Source organism: Triticum dicoccoides, chromosome 5A (assembly GCF_002162155.2).
Source record: "Triticum dicoccoides isolate Atlit2015 ecotype Zavitan chromosome 5A, WEW_v2.0, whole genome shotgun sequence".
Taxonomy (NCBI): Eukaryota; Viridiplantae; Streptophyta; class Magnoliopsida; order Poales; family Poaceae; genus Triticum; species Triticum dicoccoides.
In genome coordinates, this window is record NC_041388.1 from 528,795,513 (window position 1) to 528,812,786 (window position 17,274).

At 49.6% G+C, this 17,274-nt stretch overlaps 1 protein-coding gene across 1 annotated transcript; it reads right to left on the minus strand.

Annotated features, from left to right (window-relative positions):
- Window positions 1–528: 528 nt before the first annotated feature.
- On the minus strand, window positions 529–2,702 carry LOC119302530 (BAG family molecular chaperone regulator 3-like). Its single transcript, XM_037579558.1, has 4 exons — window positions 2,046–2,702; window positions 1,662–1,918; window positions 1,412–1,558; window positions 529–1,301 (listed from the first exon to the last, which is right to left on the minus strand). The coding sequence occupies exons 1-4, from the start codon at window positions 2,296–2,298 to the stop codon at window positions 936–938; spliced, it is 1,023 nt and encodes a 340-aa protein (XP_037435455.1). The 5' UTR covers window positions 2,299–2,702; the 3' UTR covers window positions 529–935.
- Window positions 2,703–17,274: the final 14,572 nt, after the last annotated feature.

Genomic DNA, 17,274 nt, shown 5'->3' on the forward strand with positions numbered 1-17,274 from the left:
AAATTTGGAACAGCCCTGCAGCTGTAGGTCGGACTCGAGCAAATGCAGCTGGCCAGTTCAGGTTAGCACCCAGGAACATGGCGTGTTGCCGCCGACAAAACTAATGGAACCTTCCACTAATCAGACCGGCCAAACGCAACCATCATCTGCCACTAGAGCCACACAAGAGAGTACAGCGGCAGGCGAGCGCGTCCGGGCACGACGTGCACGAACCACCACACCGTCAATGGCCCCAGCCCCGCCTGGAACCAACTCGCTCCTGTCCCGCCCCCGGCCCGGCCCCGTGCTCCGTGTCCGTGCGCGCGCGCTCATGGCCAACAGTAATTCGTGCCCCGCGCCCCACACGACACAGGCACGTCAGCAACCCCAGTCAATCAATCAATCCATGGTGCATTGGGAATCCAGAGCACCAAATCTCACACCCCGATGATCACCCAGCGGTACGATCACCACTTGCGATGGCAATGGGGGAATCAAGTCATCAACCAAGCAATCCAATCATAGAGGAATCGATTGATGTAGTATGTAGGTATGAATCACATATACATGCTATTTCCATATATGTTGGTTGTGCCATGAAAAATCCTTCACATTAAGACCACCACCGGCGCTTATTCTCTGCACGGACGGGACGGAATGGACGAACACGCTCGCCACTTCACCGGCCAGGGCCTGTTCATCTTGTGTTGTTTGATGTACATACATACATACATACACTCGGAACAAATGTAAAAGAAAAATGGAGGTGCAAGAAGAAACCATCGAGAAAAAGGAAAGAATAAACAGACGGAGCAAACAATCGGCACTAGATTGGTCGGATCGGATCGAGCAGAGCAGGGCAGAGAGGTCGATTGATGGATGGACGCACGAGAAAGGAATCAAACTAGGCAGAGGCATGTACCATGCCGCCGTCACGGGCGGTACGCGCGTCGCGGCTAGAAGAGCTCCCAGTCGAACCGCGGGATCGGCGAGGTGCTGTTGTTGTTGCTGGCCGGCTTCGTCGTGGTCGTCGCGGCCGCCATGGTGGTGGTCGCCGTGGCCGAGGACGTCGACGGCATTGACGACAGCAGGTCGAACGTCTCCCAGCTCGCTGTGGGCGGCGCCGCCGCCGCCTTGCCGGTCGCCGGCGCGGGCTGCTGCTTGAACTGCCGCCGCTGCGACACGGGCGGCGGCCGCGGCGGCAGGTGCAGCGACCGGTCGCCCTTGGCTTGGCCATTGCCGGTGCCGTTGGCCTTGGGCGCCGCCGCGTTCTTGGCGCGGATGACGTCCAGCGTCTCCACGTACTTCTGCACCCGCTTCTCCTGCACCACCAGAGATTCAGTTCCGTTCAGCTCGCCCGCCCCGCGGCTAATTAATGTGCTCGTCAACGGAATCGGCGGGGAACTTAATTCGGCCGAGCGTACGTGCTGACCTGCAATCGCCGCTGCGCCTTGACCTCGCCGTCGGCGGCGATGGCGTCCAGCTTGACCAGCTCCGTCATGAGCGCCTCGGTGAGGGCGACCACGTCGGCCTCCACCACCTTCCCGCCCTTGCGCACGATGGCCTCCAGCGCCGACACCTGCAGAGCGCCACCCAAATTCGATCAGTACCCAACTCGATCGACGACGGCGGCGAAACAAAAAACAAGGGAAGGGCGCGAGCACGAGCAGAGTGGTCGGTACCTTGGTGGCGAGCTTGTCGACGTCGAGGCTGATGCGGGAGACGGACTTGGAGGCGCGGTGCGCCTTGTCGGCGCGGCGCTGCTCGATGAGGCGCTTGGCCTGCGCGTCGGGGTCCTCGAGGAGCGCCAGCTTGGAGCGGTCCTTGACGCCGGACATGTCGAGGAAGGCCTTGGAGTCCATCTCCTTGCCCTTGTAGAGCACCTTCTGGTCCTCGTGGTGCAGGCCGGTCTTCTCCGACATCATCTTCTTCACCTCGCCTGCACCCACCACCATTCACGCTCAGTCAGCAGCCAGCTCGAGCTCGAGAGGAGCCAAACCAAAAATCCGGCGAGCAAGGCGAAGCAAAGCAATTGATTGATTGATTGATTGGTTTGCGTGCATTACCGAAGGAGGCCTGGGAGCTGATGTAGATCTCGTGGGAGACGGCGTTGAACTTGACCTTGAGGCGGATGGTGGGCACGGGGGCGCCCGCGGGCGCGTCGGAGCCCGGGTCGCGCTTCTGCACCAGCATCCCGCCGGGCCGCACCTCCCACTCGTCCTCCTTGAGCGCCTCCTTGGCCGCGGCGGCGGGGGAGACGGGGGAGGTGGTCTCCTTCATGGCGTCCAAGAATGTAGCTTTGCCCTTGGCGCGCATCATCTTCTCATGATACGTACTCTATGTACCGCACAAGCAAAGAATCAAGCGAGCAACCCTAGCAGCCTGCGCTACCCTCGGCAAGAAGCAAGAACAATCCAAGCACGAGGAAGGAGACGGAAGCTCCGAGTCTCAGCTCCGAAAATCTCTCCTCCTGTCGCCGACGGGGGCTGCTCCGCCGCGGCAAGAGCAAGAAAGAGGGGAATTTGCTGGATCGGGGCAAGACCAGACGAGGAGACACGATCGCGGGTGCGGAGCAGGTGCTTCCCGTGGCGTCGACTCAATTGGGGAATGAAGGAGGAGGGATCAGGGGAGGGGGAGAGGTAGGTGGGAGGGTAGGAGGTAGGAGGAGGAGAGGTGGGGAAAGAAAACACAGCGCAGAGGAGGAGGAGGAGGAGAGTATACAGCTCAGGGACAGGGCGGCAGCGGAATATTTATACTGGAGCAGGCCGAGAGGAGAGGAGGCGTGCATGTGGGTGGATTCTGGAGTAACAGACGGGGCAAGTAAAACATCCGGCGGTGCGGCCGCAGCCGACGGCAACCAACACAACGCCGACCCAAGCGTTGCCGACCTGGGTAATAATAATAATCGCTAGTAGAATGAATCGCGCATGCATGCGCCGACGTACGTGTATCAGCCGCGAAAAAGGATAGGCACGCCAGCGGCGACACCTACTCTACTGCCCCTTGGACTGGGAGTGCCTGTACGCTTTTGCCTTTATACTACCGTACTGATACCTGGAGCGTATCTGGCAACAGCCCCCAATGAGGCGAAGCTGCGGGTCGACAAAGGGAATGGCCGCGTGCTGCAGCTGCTGTAGTAGCTCCTCATGGCCGTGTGCACCGGCCCGCGAGCGCACAAGGGTCCGATCGTACGGACACGCGGTGCGCCTAACGTTGACCTGCTCAAACGCGTTGGTAAATAGTGTCAACTGTGCGATGAGCTCCGGTCTGGAGCAGCAACGCCGACATGCTCCAGACTCGAGAGTTGAGAGCTGAGTTCAGATGAGGGCTTCGTTTCGTCTCACTGTTTTACATTGACCGTCAGCAGGGGCGGCCGTACGTTCATCTTCATGCGATCGCTTTTGACTTTTCTTTTCTTCCCCACGCGTAAACCTGGGAACAGTTTGGACACAAACCACAATTTCAAATCGGTTTTTCCTATTGGTCTCTTTTGGTTTGGATTAAATGGGCTGAGCTCCTAATGCAAGCTGGTTTGGTTTGGGCTTTTCCTATTATCGGTTTCGTCTGTTCCGGTCTGGTCACAGACCAAACAGTCTCAAACCATTCTAACCCATGGACCGAAAACTAAATCAAGGAGCAGGTTAGGGTCCCGATCAAAGCAATCACCCTTTTTTTTGCCGGGAAAAGCAATCTCCCATTGGCAACGTCTTCCTTGTCGTCTCCACTACTGGTGCCAATGATGATGCTCCTGCTCGCCATGGCACATCCATGCTCCAGTAGAGATACATACCAACATCGACCAGGTTCTCGCGGCCTCGTCCCGCACGCCTCTGCCTGCTACGCCACGGCCACCGCCGGCCGCTCCTCCTTGGCGACATGGAGCCTTGCGCAGTGCTGCGGCGACGTCCCGCGGTAGGACTGCATGCTCTGGTTGGCCGTGGCGGTGCGGACACGGGCTACATGCTCAACCTTCTCAACACCCAGAACGCCACCGGCATGGACTGATGTATCTGGCCGCGTTCAACCAAGTGCAATGAAGCTCATGTCCGTCGACTCCGGCGACGGTGCGAACAAGGGGCTGGCGATGGACATGGCGCAACTCGGTGGCGGTGGCGGACTGCAGGCTATGTGTGGCCGAGCTGCTCAACTACTGCCAGACAGTGTGATATACAACAGTCACATGGCGCCCTACCAGGTGCCCCTTCTTCCCACTCGACGGCGCCGGCGAGTTGGCCGACGAGGTCGGACAGTGCGAACAAGATCGTTTTATACCGTGATGGACGGAGTGCAGCTAGTCACATATATATATAGTATCTAGCATTATAGCTTGTTCTATGTACGTACGTTGTGGTGGTGAGTAACATGCAGCAGCAGCTAATCACCCTTTCAACGCCTCTCTTCCCATAGTAATTGGACACGCCCTTGGTTTGAAACTTCAGATTGAAACTGTATGTGGGGAATGGAAAATACGTACAGTTTGGATTGATTTGGATTATAGCATTTGCAGTTTGGTCTGGTCTGGTCTGATTGTTGGGCTTATACTTGTATGGATTGGGCTGGATTTAATCTGGATTACAAACTATTCCCAGGTTTGCCCACGCGCACGAAAAAGAAGAAGCCGGTGGGAGAAGGGAGGCTGGCCCGGTGTGTCATCCATCGGTCACCACACGCGAAGCCGAAGCCGGCCAAGCGAGACCAGCACAGCCGCCCGTCACTGCCAGCGAAGCCGAGAGGCCCGCACCGACAGCGCGGCCACGCGGCGGCGCGCCATGCGCCCACGTCGGCGCGGCGACGTGATCGGACAGCGACCGTGCAACCTACGGGCCGGACTCCGGAGGCAGGGCAGGGCAGGTGGGGCCCCCGCACGCCGGCGACGCGGCACCCACCCACGTCCGCGTGCGTGCGAGCTGGAGCTGACCTCCTTGGCCCGGCCGAGTGCATGTCCGGCCCCAGCTAAATACTACTACTAGTAAATAAATACTACTACACCGGACCTTCTTTTCTTATTATCGATCGATCAACGGTAACATGTACTTTCTCTGTAAACTAATATAAGAGCGTTTAGATCACTAAAATACGGAGGGAGTATGTGCATTGTTGTGTAGTGTTGGTGGCTTGCTATAGACCGGCGTGCGTGCGCGCCTGAAGCGGCCAAGGAGATGGAGGCGTGGAGCTGCTGCAGGGGGTGGTGTCAGCTTGCAAAAGAGGGAAGGACAAAACAAAAGTGAAGCTGGACGGACCATACGGACACACATCTAGCCAGCTTCATCGCAGTTCCATGATGCCACTTTTACTCGCCGCCGGTATAAATTGGCCGCCGCAACGCTCTTCCTCCAGCTCGATCGCGCCACCGTACCGCCCTGCTACCGGCCGGCCGGACCCCCGTACTCTGACTGCCCATTATAGCTTGTTCGTACTTCCTACAGCTAACCAGCTGTAGGATCACGGGAAAAGGGTGACAGTTACAGCGCTCCTCACACTTTTTTTTAAGCGAGATGAATGATTATGGGGTTTCTACACTGCATGGACACAGGTTAAAACGTCCTCTGCTCTGGTTCACCGCGTGTTTCCATCATCTTCAAAGCAAAACTCCTCACACAAAGATGAATGTACTCTGGTCCGCTTCACCTTGTTCTTCTTTTCTTTATGATGATCAAAGTAAAGCTGCGTCTGCGTGCGTGCACGCACGGTCTGCACTTTCCCCGGGTCAACTCCGTGACCCGATCAAGGCGCATGGATTAACTAATAACTGACCGACCAGCAATCTGCATTCACGCACGTCGCGGTGACCCCTTTCACGAGATCTCGATCGGCAGCGCGCAAACGTGCTGCTGTCAGGACCGGACTGCCACCCACAAATAGTATCATTGTGGACAGGGGAAAGTCCGAAAGTACATACAGGAAGATCAAGGCATGAAGCAAGAATATAATCGCCGGCTTTAGCCAGCGATCATGCCGCCGATCGACGGATCGAGCTGCTTTGCCGGCCATCATCAGCGTCTGCCCGCCTTTGCTTTTGCTTCTGGGCATATATGCCCGGACTCATAATCATCGATCATGGCAAGATAATTTAGTGGTCGCGACCGACGCTTTAGGAGCGTCGGCCGGTCGATTAAGGTACGCACTCAACCAGCTTAGTTAATTATTAGCTAGTGTGTGTGTGCGCCAAAATTCACCTCTCGTCAGAGATCAGATTCCTACTCCAGCTTCGCCTACTGCTCTTTTCCTGAGATTCTTCTCAAGCTAGCGTATCGGATAAAAAAAAGGGTGTGATTAGCGTGCTGTCATGTTAAAATATCGCCGAATCCGACGGTCCTCGCGCCGCATTAGGCTCGTAGATTAGCCAGCTGTGCACATGGGAGGATCGCAAGGAGCTGTTATTTTAGCTGCTCTTCCATTTGATAGTGTAACGAACAAGTTCTTGTATATACATGCATGTTGGTACACACATGCATGTTATGCTGCCTTTGCCTTTTGAGAAGGGGATATCACTCTCTAATAAGTGCCAATTTTCCATGTCTCTTCCCAAATAAAGCTGGGGTTGCACTTGCACCATTTGATCTGTCGGTTGCCTGCGCCACTCTCTCCCTGGCATCTTCGTTTCTTCTTCTTCTTCTTGATTGTACCACCATCTTGCCTTTCCACACACCCATGATAGATCGACTCTTTGTCCGTTTCACCCATAACCCCTCCTCGGAAAGAAGCATTCGACCTGTTCAGTGACGTGAGGGTTCACCCAATGGAAATCTAAATCTGTCCGTTAGTATTCGGAGATGGTGATCAGGACAAGGAGATGAGTTAAGGTCACTTGCATGGCACTTGGTCCGCCAAGAAATTAAGAGAGCTAACGAACAAGCTTCAGCCTTTGCACCAGCACGCTTAATTAAAGGGGGGGAAAGAAATAAAACACCACCGGTAGTACCATCTTCCCTTTTCACATCCTCCCCATGATAATAGCTTAACTCTTTGTCCGTTTTCTCCAGAAAAAAAAACCCTAGGAAATATACATTCAACTTTCCTCCATTTTAAAAAAGAAAAATCTGTCCTTCAGTACTTGGAGACGATAATCAGGACAAAAAGATGAGTTATAAAGGTCACTTGTGTTGGATTATGGATGGGCTTAGGCTCATATAAGACACTAATCCCTGGTTAATTTTGAGGCCCAGGTATGAGATGGCAGGTGGTGGAAAGTTTAGTCTCACCTTGCTAGTTGAGAAGAGTTGAGACCCCTTTATAAGGGCTGCTCTATCATTTGCCATTGGGAGCTTGGGAAGAGGAGTGGTACACGCGGGCTCCTCCTCCGCCGCCGCCCGCCTCGCCACGACGCGCGCGCGCCGCGGGTTGCGGGAATGAGCCGAAGCTTATTTTTGCCGCTCAGGAATGAATTAATTAATCAGGGATTAATTAACGAGTCACTAAAATGTGGGTCACTGTCCAAGACGTTGGACGGTGGGCTGACTTGCGTTGCCGGGATTCGTCGACTCCCTTGCCGGGAGTGCGACCCTTACCGGGAACAACGACTCCCTTGCCGGGAGTGGGCTGACTCGGTCGTGGGCCTCGTCAAGGCCCACGACTTTCTTCCTTACGGACTATATAAGAAGGCTCTGACCAGTGAAGTAACCTAGTTCGGTTCACTCGCTCCCTCTCGTGTGACCTAGCCGTCATCTACTGTTCCTCACTCTATGCTGCCTCCGGCGATCCCATCCCGACGACCGCGTGCACGGCTGGTCGGGAGAGCAGGTGCCTCCGGAACCCTGTCGTTCGAGATCCTGCCCGGGAGAACGGCAATAAGGTTTTTGGGGAGCGTCTCGACGCGACTGCTCCCGATCTGTCCCCAACTCTGTTCGCTTCTGCTTCCACTACTTCCTCTGCATCGACACCATGGCGGACGACGCCGCCGCTAAGAAGAAGGCCACGGACGACGCCGAAGTTGCTGCTGCAGCCGCCGCGTTGGCCTGGCCAACCGGAGGGTATGATTTGTTCATCCCTCGTTTACTCGTACTTATGCTAGCCGTATATGTGCTGCTCATAGAAGGTTCGATTCTATGTTCCGCACGTGCTAGTATGCTTAGGTATCGCTATGAGATGCATACCTTTTATGCCATGCTTACTGTTAACTCGTGGATAAGTCTAATCGGAAAAGTGCTAATATTTCCAACATCTTTTGCATGGCGCTTGATCATGCTGCATCAGCCAAGAAACCAAGAGAGCTAACGAACAAGCTTCAGCCGTGTACCAACACGCTTAATTATTAAAATAAGAAAAGAAATACAGTTTCGCTAAAGCATATTTACCTGTGCTCTAAGTATTGCACATTTAAGTCTTATATCATTAATCTTATGTCAAGATTCGTGCAAGCATTTTTTTTTTGTCTTTTTTCTTTTTTCTTTAAATTCGATTGAGTCACTTATATGTGCAACAATTAGGCACACATAGATGTGCCCTAGACGACCAAAGAAATAAAACACCACTAGCTAGTAGCTAGAATTGAATAGCACCACGCTGCAAACCCTTGTCGACAAGTATACAAGTATACACATGCTTGCAAGCTTGAGCAAACCTAGAGAGGCACACGAAAAAGATGCACGGATGACGGGCAGAGTACTTGACGGGCTTAATCGCCTGTCATTGTTAATCTGTTGGCAAGCACACGACTTGTCTCCGCACTTAAAGGAGGCCATCAAACGCCCATAAACAGGCTGTCAGCATTAACTGAGGTCTTGCAGGTTGGCATTCAAGCCGGCCTCCATTTAGCCGCCCAGGATCGTTCGGACAAGCCGATTAAGCCGTGCTGGATTGGATGGACCTGGCCACTCTGATGCAGACGCAGTGTCGTAGTGTCAGTGTGTGCCACTGCACGTATCGTCGAGTAGTTTTCAGCTGTCCGACGCGACATCTTCAACAGAAGTACGGAGCAAATGGAGGTTTCTGGGGAGGCAGAAGGAAACAGCCGGGTGATTAGCCGTTTGCTGGTGCCATCAGTCTCTTCAGTTGGCCCGTCGGTGGCAGCAAGCACGGCAACTTGGCCCTTGGTTGGAATCGCTCGGGCGCAGGGATGTGTCTGGTGCGACTGTCGTCGTCGCCGCGACGTGCGTGCCGTGTATCGACAAGATAGAGTCTCGGCGGTGTGCGTCGTGAGGAGAGCAACTGCTCAACTTCTTCTTCGGTCGAATCTCGCTTTCTGATGGCCGGTTATCGTCAAATCTTTTTCGGTCGGAGGTCAGCAAAACGACGCCGGGGGAGATTTCTGCGTGGTGATGACGCTTAAACAAGAACGACTAGGATTCAGATCACTCAACGGTATCTTTTCTCTTTTGCGAATGAAGCTCTTGATTTATATTAAAAACCTTCAACAATGCAAGACATGTCAGAAAACACAAGGAAATCAAAACCATGTTTTCAGAGAGGCAAACAATGGGCGGGGCAACATCACCCAGAATCCCCGATACCCAAGGGCCAGTCTTCCGTCGTTGAAGCTGTTGGTTGCCCGCAAGACCACCAGTCCACCACCACAAGTAGCAGGAAGAAGAAGAACATTACGTGGTCCGCAACACGAAGACACACGAAGTGCACGCCCAGGTCCAAAGGACCCGAGACAGCATAGACACTATTGTTTATGCTTTCCTCTATAGAAGTTTGTGAGCCCTGAAGAGCAAGGTTTTGCAGCATACGGTAAGTATTTTACTCTGTTGAAAACCTATATATCAATCTGATGGATCCCATGACTACATGCAATTATCACCCAATGCACACAATTAGAGAACTTCTTCTTAGTTTTTAACTTAGATAGTGAGATTGTCAGACTCACTAGCCTTCCTAGCTATAATAATTAGCGAATAGTGTGGTTGGAGTTGATGATTGTAAGAAATTAAATAAAACGGTTCAGATTTTAAGAACAATAAAGGGTATGATTGAGATTGTGATTATTCCTCCTATAAAAGGAGCTAGTCTCCCGCCTTCCTGGATGATCTACCTCGCGTGGTGATTATTCATGGGCCTCGTTTGTCCACGAACTCGCCACGGCACGTAAGCTAGACACAGATGCAAAGAAGAAGGGATGGGGATGTCGTTTTAGCCTGTAGGGAACGACGCGATCTCGAAGCACGGTGCTTCTGAGCGGAAGTTTTCTTCGTCTCCGAAGATCACCGCCGCCTCGATTTGTCTGAGGGTTTGTGCCTTTCTGCCCAACACGAACCCGTGGAAGCAGGTAGATGACGGGTTCAGACGGGGACATGAAGATTCTCATCTTCGCCGATGTGTCGGGGAAGATCGTGTTAACCCCGCTGCCCCCGTCCATGAGAACCCGGGGGAGGTGATGCGTCTCCAACATATCTATAATTTATAAAGTATTCATGCCATGTTTACAACAATTTTATATGGTTTTGGTATGATTTGAATGGAAATAACCCGGACTGACGCTGTTTTCAGCAGAACTACTGTGGTGTTGTTTTTTGTGCAGAAATCAAAATTCTCCAAATTGTAAGTGCATCTAGTGCCACCCCTAGTTGGTTTTGGAGTATTGACGACAAACCTAGTTGAGGGACTAATGTGTTTGTGAGAATTGCAGGATAACACAGGTAGAAGTCCCTCATTGATTCGGTTTTACTACCAGAGATGACCCCTAAAAATGTATGAAGACATTGAAGCCAAAGGTGGTATATGAAGATATTCACATTGAAGACTATGACAAAAGAAGACATGTTATGAAGCCTATGGAGCTCGAAGACTTAGATCTTTCGTAGTTCTTTTTCTTTTGTGTTGAGTCATAGGAACCACCGTACTATTAAGTGGGGTCCAGGAGAACCAGTCAGAATGACTGAAGTGATGCCTAAACCAAAAAACTATGTCTTCGAGTGAAGACAATGAGAGTGAATCTTGTCCAGAGCCGGACAAGTCAGCTTTGCTTGTAGCCCAAGTAAAGTTGCCATGAGAGTTTGAAATCTAACCGTTGAGACACGTGTCAGTTCCTTAGTGACCCAGGGTCATTTCGGACAAATTAGGTCGGGTTGCCAAGTGGCTATAAATAGCCCACCCCCTACAACCATAAACGGTTGGCTGCTCAGATTTTAGTGCACGGCTTTTGTCGTTTGAGAGCAACCCACCTTGAAGCCTTTGAGAGAAAATTCCTACGAGGACAAAAGCCCTAACCACCCAGAGCCAGAGAACATTGGGCATCACTTAAGTCTTCTTGTCTGTGTGATCTGAAGACTTATTACACTTGAGGACTGTGAATCCTCCAGACGGTTAGGCGTCACGTTCAGAGCATCCAAGAGACATTGTGGATTGCCAGTGAACGAAGTCTGTGAAGGTTTGGGAGTCTACCTTGAAGACTTACCAGAGTGATTGGGCGAGGACTATGTGACCTTAGCTCAAGGAGAATACGGTGAGGACTTGGTGTCCTGAGCTGCGTGTTCAGGACTGGGTGTCCGGGACTGTGTGTCCTAAGGTTTAAATACCTAGCCGCTCCAACCAGACGTACAGTTGTCACAGCAACTGGAACTGGTCCAACACATCATTGTCTTCAACGAGTCACCGGTTTCATCTTCACTTCCTTTTTCTTACTGTTACTCATTGTGAAGCCATTGCATGCTTGCTCTATCTTTTGTCTTCACAACGTGAATGTATGATCTGTTTGGCTTCATAACTTCTTTCTACCTGATCCTTATTACACTGCAGCTGTTTGTCTTTGTGCTTTCACTCTATTGAATACTTGACCATGGCTTGCCTAGTGTAATCTAACTTCCGCTGCATAGTAATAGGCAAAATCTTTGCTGCTTGTCTTCATAACTCCCACGTTTTGAAGACTTTCATAAAAATCGCCTATTCACCCCCCCTCTAGTCGATATAACGCACTTTCAATTGGTATCAGAGCGAGGTGCTCCCTTGTTTTGTGTGATTCGGTTTAACCACCTGGAGTTTTAGCTATGTCGACTGCAGGGATAATCAAAGTCTCCGCTGCGTGCCCCGTCTTCGACGGAACTGAATATCCCTACTGGAAGAATAAGATGCGCATGCATCTTGAAGCCATTGACGTCGACCTATGGTATGTCGTCGAGAACGGCGTTCCCAAGGCTGGAGAAGGTGTCACTGCTGCTGATGTCAAGAAGTTCACTCAACTGGACTCTACTGCCAAAAATATCATTTGTGGTCATCTGACAAAAGGATAGTATGGCCGTGTGAGTGCCTTGAAGACATCCAAGCTGGTCTGGGACTGGCTCTCCAAGGTCAATGAAGGCATCTCAACCCAGAGAGATCAGAGAATCAGTGTTCTTCACAACCTCTTCAACCGATTCAAGCGAAATGACAATGAGAATGTCCAGCACACATTTGACCGGCTCACTGACATCACAAATGAACTTCAAGCCCTCGGCGCCACTGAGATCACCAAACATGAAATCGTCAAGATGCTGCTGAGATCACTTGATAGTTCGTTTGACATCCTAGCCCTGATGATTCAAGAACGTCCTGATTTCAAGACACTCGATCCGTCTGACATACTTGAGAGGCTCAACACACATGAGTTCCAGCTTTCTGAGAAAAGAGATATCTACGGTCCAAACTATTGGCGAACTCGTGCCTTGAAGGCAAAAGCTGTTTCCTCATTTGAAGAAGAATCTGACAGCAGTTCTGATGATCCTGAAGACATTGGAAGGGAACTTGCAATGCTAGTGAAGAAGTTCCAAAAATTCACCAAGAATAAAGGCTTCAGAAAATCTTCACGATCAAGCTCAAGGAATGATGAAGCTTCTGCTCATGACTACAAGAAGAAAACATGTCACAAGTGCAAGAAAACTGGACACTTCATCTCTGAGTGTCCACAGTGGGACAATGAGAACAGAAGGAAGAAGAAGAGCAAGGAATATGATTCTGACGACAAGAAGAAGAAGTAATACTCAAAGTCTTCTTCCAAGTCTTCCTCAAAGTCTTCATCACACAAGAAGAGCTCATCTGGCAAGGCACGTGCGTTTGTTGGCAAGGAAATGGATTCAGAGGAGGAGTCCGCTTCTGAGGAGGCAGAGGTGGAATCTGAGGAGGAGTCTGATTCTGGCATTGCGAGTCTGGCTACAACATACGTCGCCAAGTCCATCTTCAACACTGAAGACAATGACTTCATCACCGACACTGATGCAAATGACAAGAACGACTCCACTCCTACCTACTGCTTCATGGCACGCGGTGCCAAGGTAAACACACGCACTACTCGCTATCAAACATCTAGTGACGATGACTCTGACTGTGATTCAAAACCCAGCTACAAAACACTTGCTACAATTGCAACTGAACAACAGAAAGCTATGGAACATATTCAAAAACTGTTAGACAGAAGCGATGATCTGTTGGGTGCTGAAATAACTCGATCTGAATCCTTAATTGAAGACATAAAAAATCTTCACGTTAAGTATCAGGAACTTGAAGATCGTCTTGATACTCTCTCAACAACTCATGAAAAGCTTTCCTATGATTATCTTCAAAGGAAGCAAGAACTTGAGAAATTGAGAGCGGCTCATGAAGATCTTCAAAAGGAAAACGAATCACTTCGCGCCGAACAGATCAGTTCCGCTCAGGAAGGATTTGAACCACCATGTCTTAAATGCATTGAGCGTGATAATGCTACTTCTGTTGCTGAATGTTCCACTGCTACTGCTGTTGCAATATCTTCAACTGTTGATGTGGTAACTAACCCCTCTGCTGAGGATACCACTGCTATTGCTGATGAAAATGCTAGGTTGAAGACATTGCTTGAAACAGGGATGTACAAAAGTCTTAAAGGACATCAGACATTATGTGATGTCCTCAAGAAGCAGATTCTGAACCGAAACCCTAGGAAAGAGGGTGTTGGGTTCGTAAGGAAAATAAATGAAGATGGCTCTTACTGGAAACCTGAGCAGTACCCCAAAACCACATGGGTTGCTGCAAAGGAACCTTCAGCAGATCCATCCAATTTATCTGGCTTCACATGTGCTAACCCCATTATTATTGATGAATCCTTTGATGCAAACTATAAACTGTTTAAGAATCAGAATGGTGAAGTGTTTGCCAGGTACATTGGTACTAACTGCAGGAATGGACCGCCTATGAAGAAGATCTGGGTTCCGAAAAAGTGTCTGGAAAATCTTCCTGTGAATGTCTTCATGACACCTCACTTGAAGAAGACAAACCTCAGACCAAAGGCTTCATACGGTCCAAAGGCTTCATACAAACAGAGGACCCACCTGAGTCACACTAACGCAAATGTTTTGCAGGGAAACCATACTCAGCCATATGAATATGAGAGCGGTTCATTGAACCGTCATGTTCATATGACCAAAAATTATTCTGCTTATTCCTATGAGTATTATTGTCCACATGCAAGACGTTTGCTAAGGCTTCAAAGCCAAAATTCTCAGATGCTGCACTTAGACTTATTGCTTCTAAGCCACCCTTGAAGATGTGGGTGGTTAAGAAAGCTTAACTCTCTTTTGCAGGGAAAGGTCTCCAGCAGAAAAACAAAATCTTCTGACGCTATTGCTGGGGACCTTACAAATCTTGTAGGGCGCAAGATAAAATGCCCGAATGGCATCATTATGTACTTTGTTCCTGAATCGCATGCTACTCTCCCTATTAGTCCTAATCTGGATCTAAGTTTTCATAACCCACTGGTTCGTCAAATGTTTTTGCTTCACAATTCTCTTCATGAAGCCTATCCCCCTAACTGCACTGTAGGGTACCACACCAGCGTCTTCAAAGTCTTCAGAATGGATTATTGACAATGGGTGTACAAATCACATGACTGGCAAAAGAAGCCTTCTTATGGACTCAACCTTACGTCCATCCGACAAGAGCCACATCACATTTGCTGACACTGGTAAAAGTAAGGTATTGGGTCTAGGTAGAGTTGCAATCTCAAAGGATCAACACTTGGATAAAGTCATGCTTGTTGAATCCCTTGGCTTCAACTTAATGTCTGTCTCAATGCTTTGCGATTTGAACATGATCGTAATGTTTGGAAAATATCGTTGCCTAGTACTAATGGAATCTGACAAGTCTCTAGTGTTTGAAGGGTATCGAGAAGATGATCTGTACGTGGTAGATTTCTCAGTAGGGCTACAACTTGCATTATGTCTTCTTGCAAAAGCTTCAGAATGCTGGCTTTGGCATCGGAGGCTTGGGCATGCTGGCATGAGAAACCTCCACACCCTTGCGAAGAAGAAGCATGTCATAGGCATCGAGGGCGTCAAGTTTAAGAAAGATCACTTATGTGGTGCCTGTGAAGCAGGGAAGATGACAAGGGCAAAACATCCTTCGAAGACAATCATGACTACTACTCAACCCTTCGAACTACTCCACATGGATCTTTTCGGCCCCACTCACTACTCAAATTTTACTACTACTGCTTGCCTCTATGGCTTCGTCATTGTTGATGATTACTCTAGATATACTTGGGTGCACATAATCCTTTACAAGACTGAAGTGCAGGATGTCTTCAGACGCTTCGCGAATCGTGCTATGAACAATTTTGGCGCCAAGATAAAACACATCAGAAGTGACAATGGCATTGAATTCAAGAACACTAGCCTTGATACATATCCTGATACCTTGGGCATCACACATGAATTCTCAGCTCCGTACACGCCACAGCAGAATGGCGTCGTCGAACGCAAGAACAAAACACTCATTGAGATGGCCAGAACAATGCTAGGTGAATACAAGACTCCAAGAAAATTCTAGACTGAAGCCATTGACACTGCATGCCATACAATCAATCGTGTTTATCTTCACAAGCTTCTGAGCAAGACATCTTATGAACTCCTAACTGGCAAGAAGCCAAATGTCAGTTACTTCAGAGTATTTGGCGCAAGGTGCTGGATCAAGGACCCACACCACACCTCAAAGTTTGCACCAAAATCACATGAGGGCTTTATGCTTGGATATGGAAAGGATTCGCACTCCTACAGAGTCTTCAATCTCTTTCATTACAAAGTGGTTGAAACAGTGGATGTGCGGTTCGATGAGACAAATGGTTCACAAAGAGAGCAACTGCCAAATGTGCTAGATGAGATTCCAGCTAGTGAATCAATCAAGCTAATGGGAACTGGAGAGATTATACCTTCTGAAGCTCATCCTGAAGAAGAACTTATCATCTCAGCACCTGATCAACATGAAGACAATGCTCAGCCTGAAGACATTCCTCCCAACAACAACATAGATCAGCAAGAGCAAAGTCTTCGCCCTGTACATCCTCGTGTTGCCAATGAAGTGCAGATTGACAGAATAATTGACAGTGTCAATGCACCTGGTCCACTCACTCGTTCAAGGGCAACTCAGCTAGCAAATTTCTGTGGGCACTTCGCATTCATCTCAATATCAGAACCTAAGAAAGTTGAAGAAGCCTTCATGGAACCTGAATGGATTCAAGCTATGCAAGAAGAGCTTCAACAGTTTGAGCTGAATAATGTATGGGAACTGGTTAAGCGTCCTGATCCACGGAAGCACAACATAATAGGCACCAAATGGATATACCGCAACAAACAAGATGAGCATGGTCAAGTTGTCAGAAACAAAGCTCGTCTCGTTGCTCAAGGATATACTCAAGTGGAAGGCATTGACTTCGATGAAACATTTGCTCCCGTGGCTAGGCTTGAAGCCATACGCATTCTGCTGGCCTATGCAAATCATCATAACATACTTCTATATCAAATGGATGTGAAAAGTGCCTTTCTCAATGGCAAGATTGAAGAAGAAGTGTATGTTGCACAACCGCCTGGCTTTGAAAATCCAAAACATCCTGACATGGTATACAAGCTCAACAAGGCACTGTATGGCCTCAAACAAGCCCCTAGGGCCTGGTATGACACACTCAAATACTTTCTGAAGAGCAAAGGCTTCATACCTGGTTCCCTGGATCCCACTCTTTTCACGAAGACATATGATGGTGAACTGTTTGTGTGCCAAATATATGTGGATGACATTATCTTCGGCTGCTCCAATCAGAAGTACAGTGAAGAGTTTGGATATATGATGCAAGAGCAATATCAGATGTCCATGATGGGGGAGCTGAAGTTCTTCCTTGGTCTTCAAATACGACAACAACGCAATGGCATCTTCATATCTCAAGAGAAGTATCTCAAAGATTGCCTGAAGAATTTCGGTATGCAAGACTGCAAAGGCTTCACAACACCAATGCCAGCCAAACATCATCTAGGTCCTGATGACAATGGTAAAGAGTTCGATCAAAAGGTATACCGCTCCATGATTGGTTCTTTGCTTTATTTATGTGCATCTAGGCCAGATATTATGCTTAGTGTTTGCATGTGT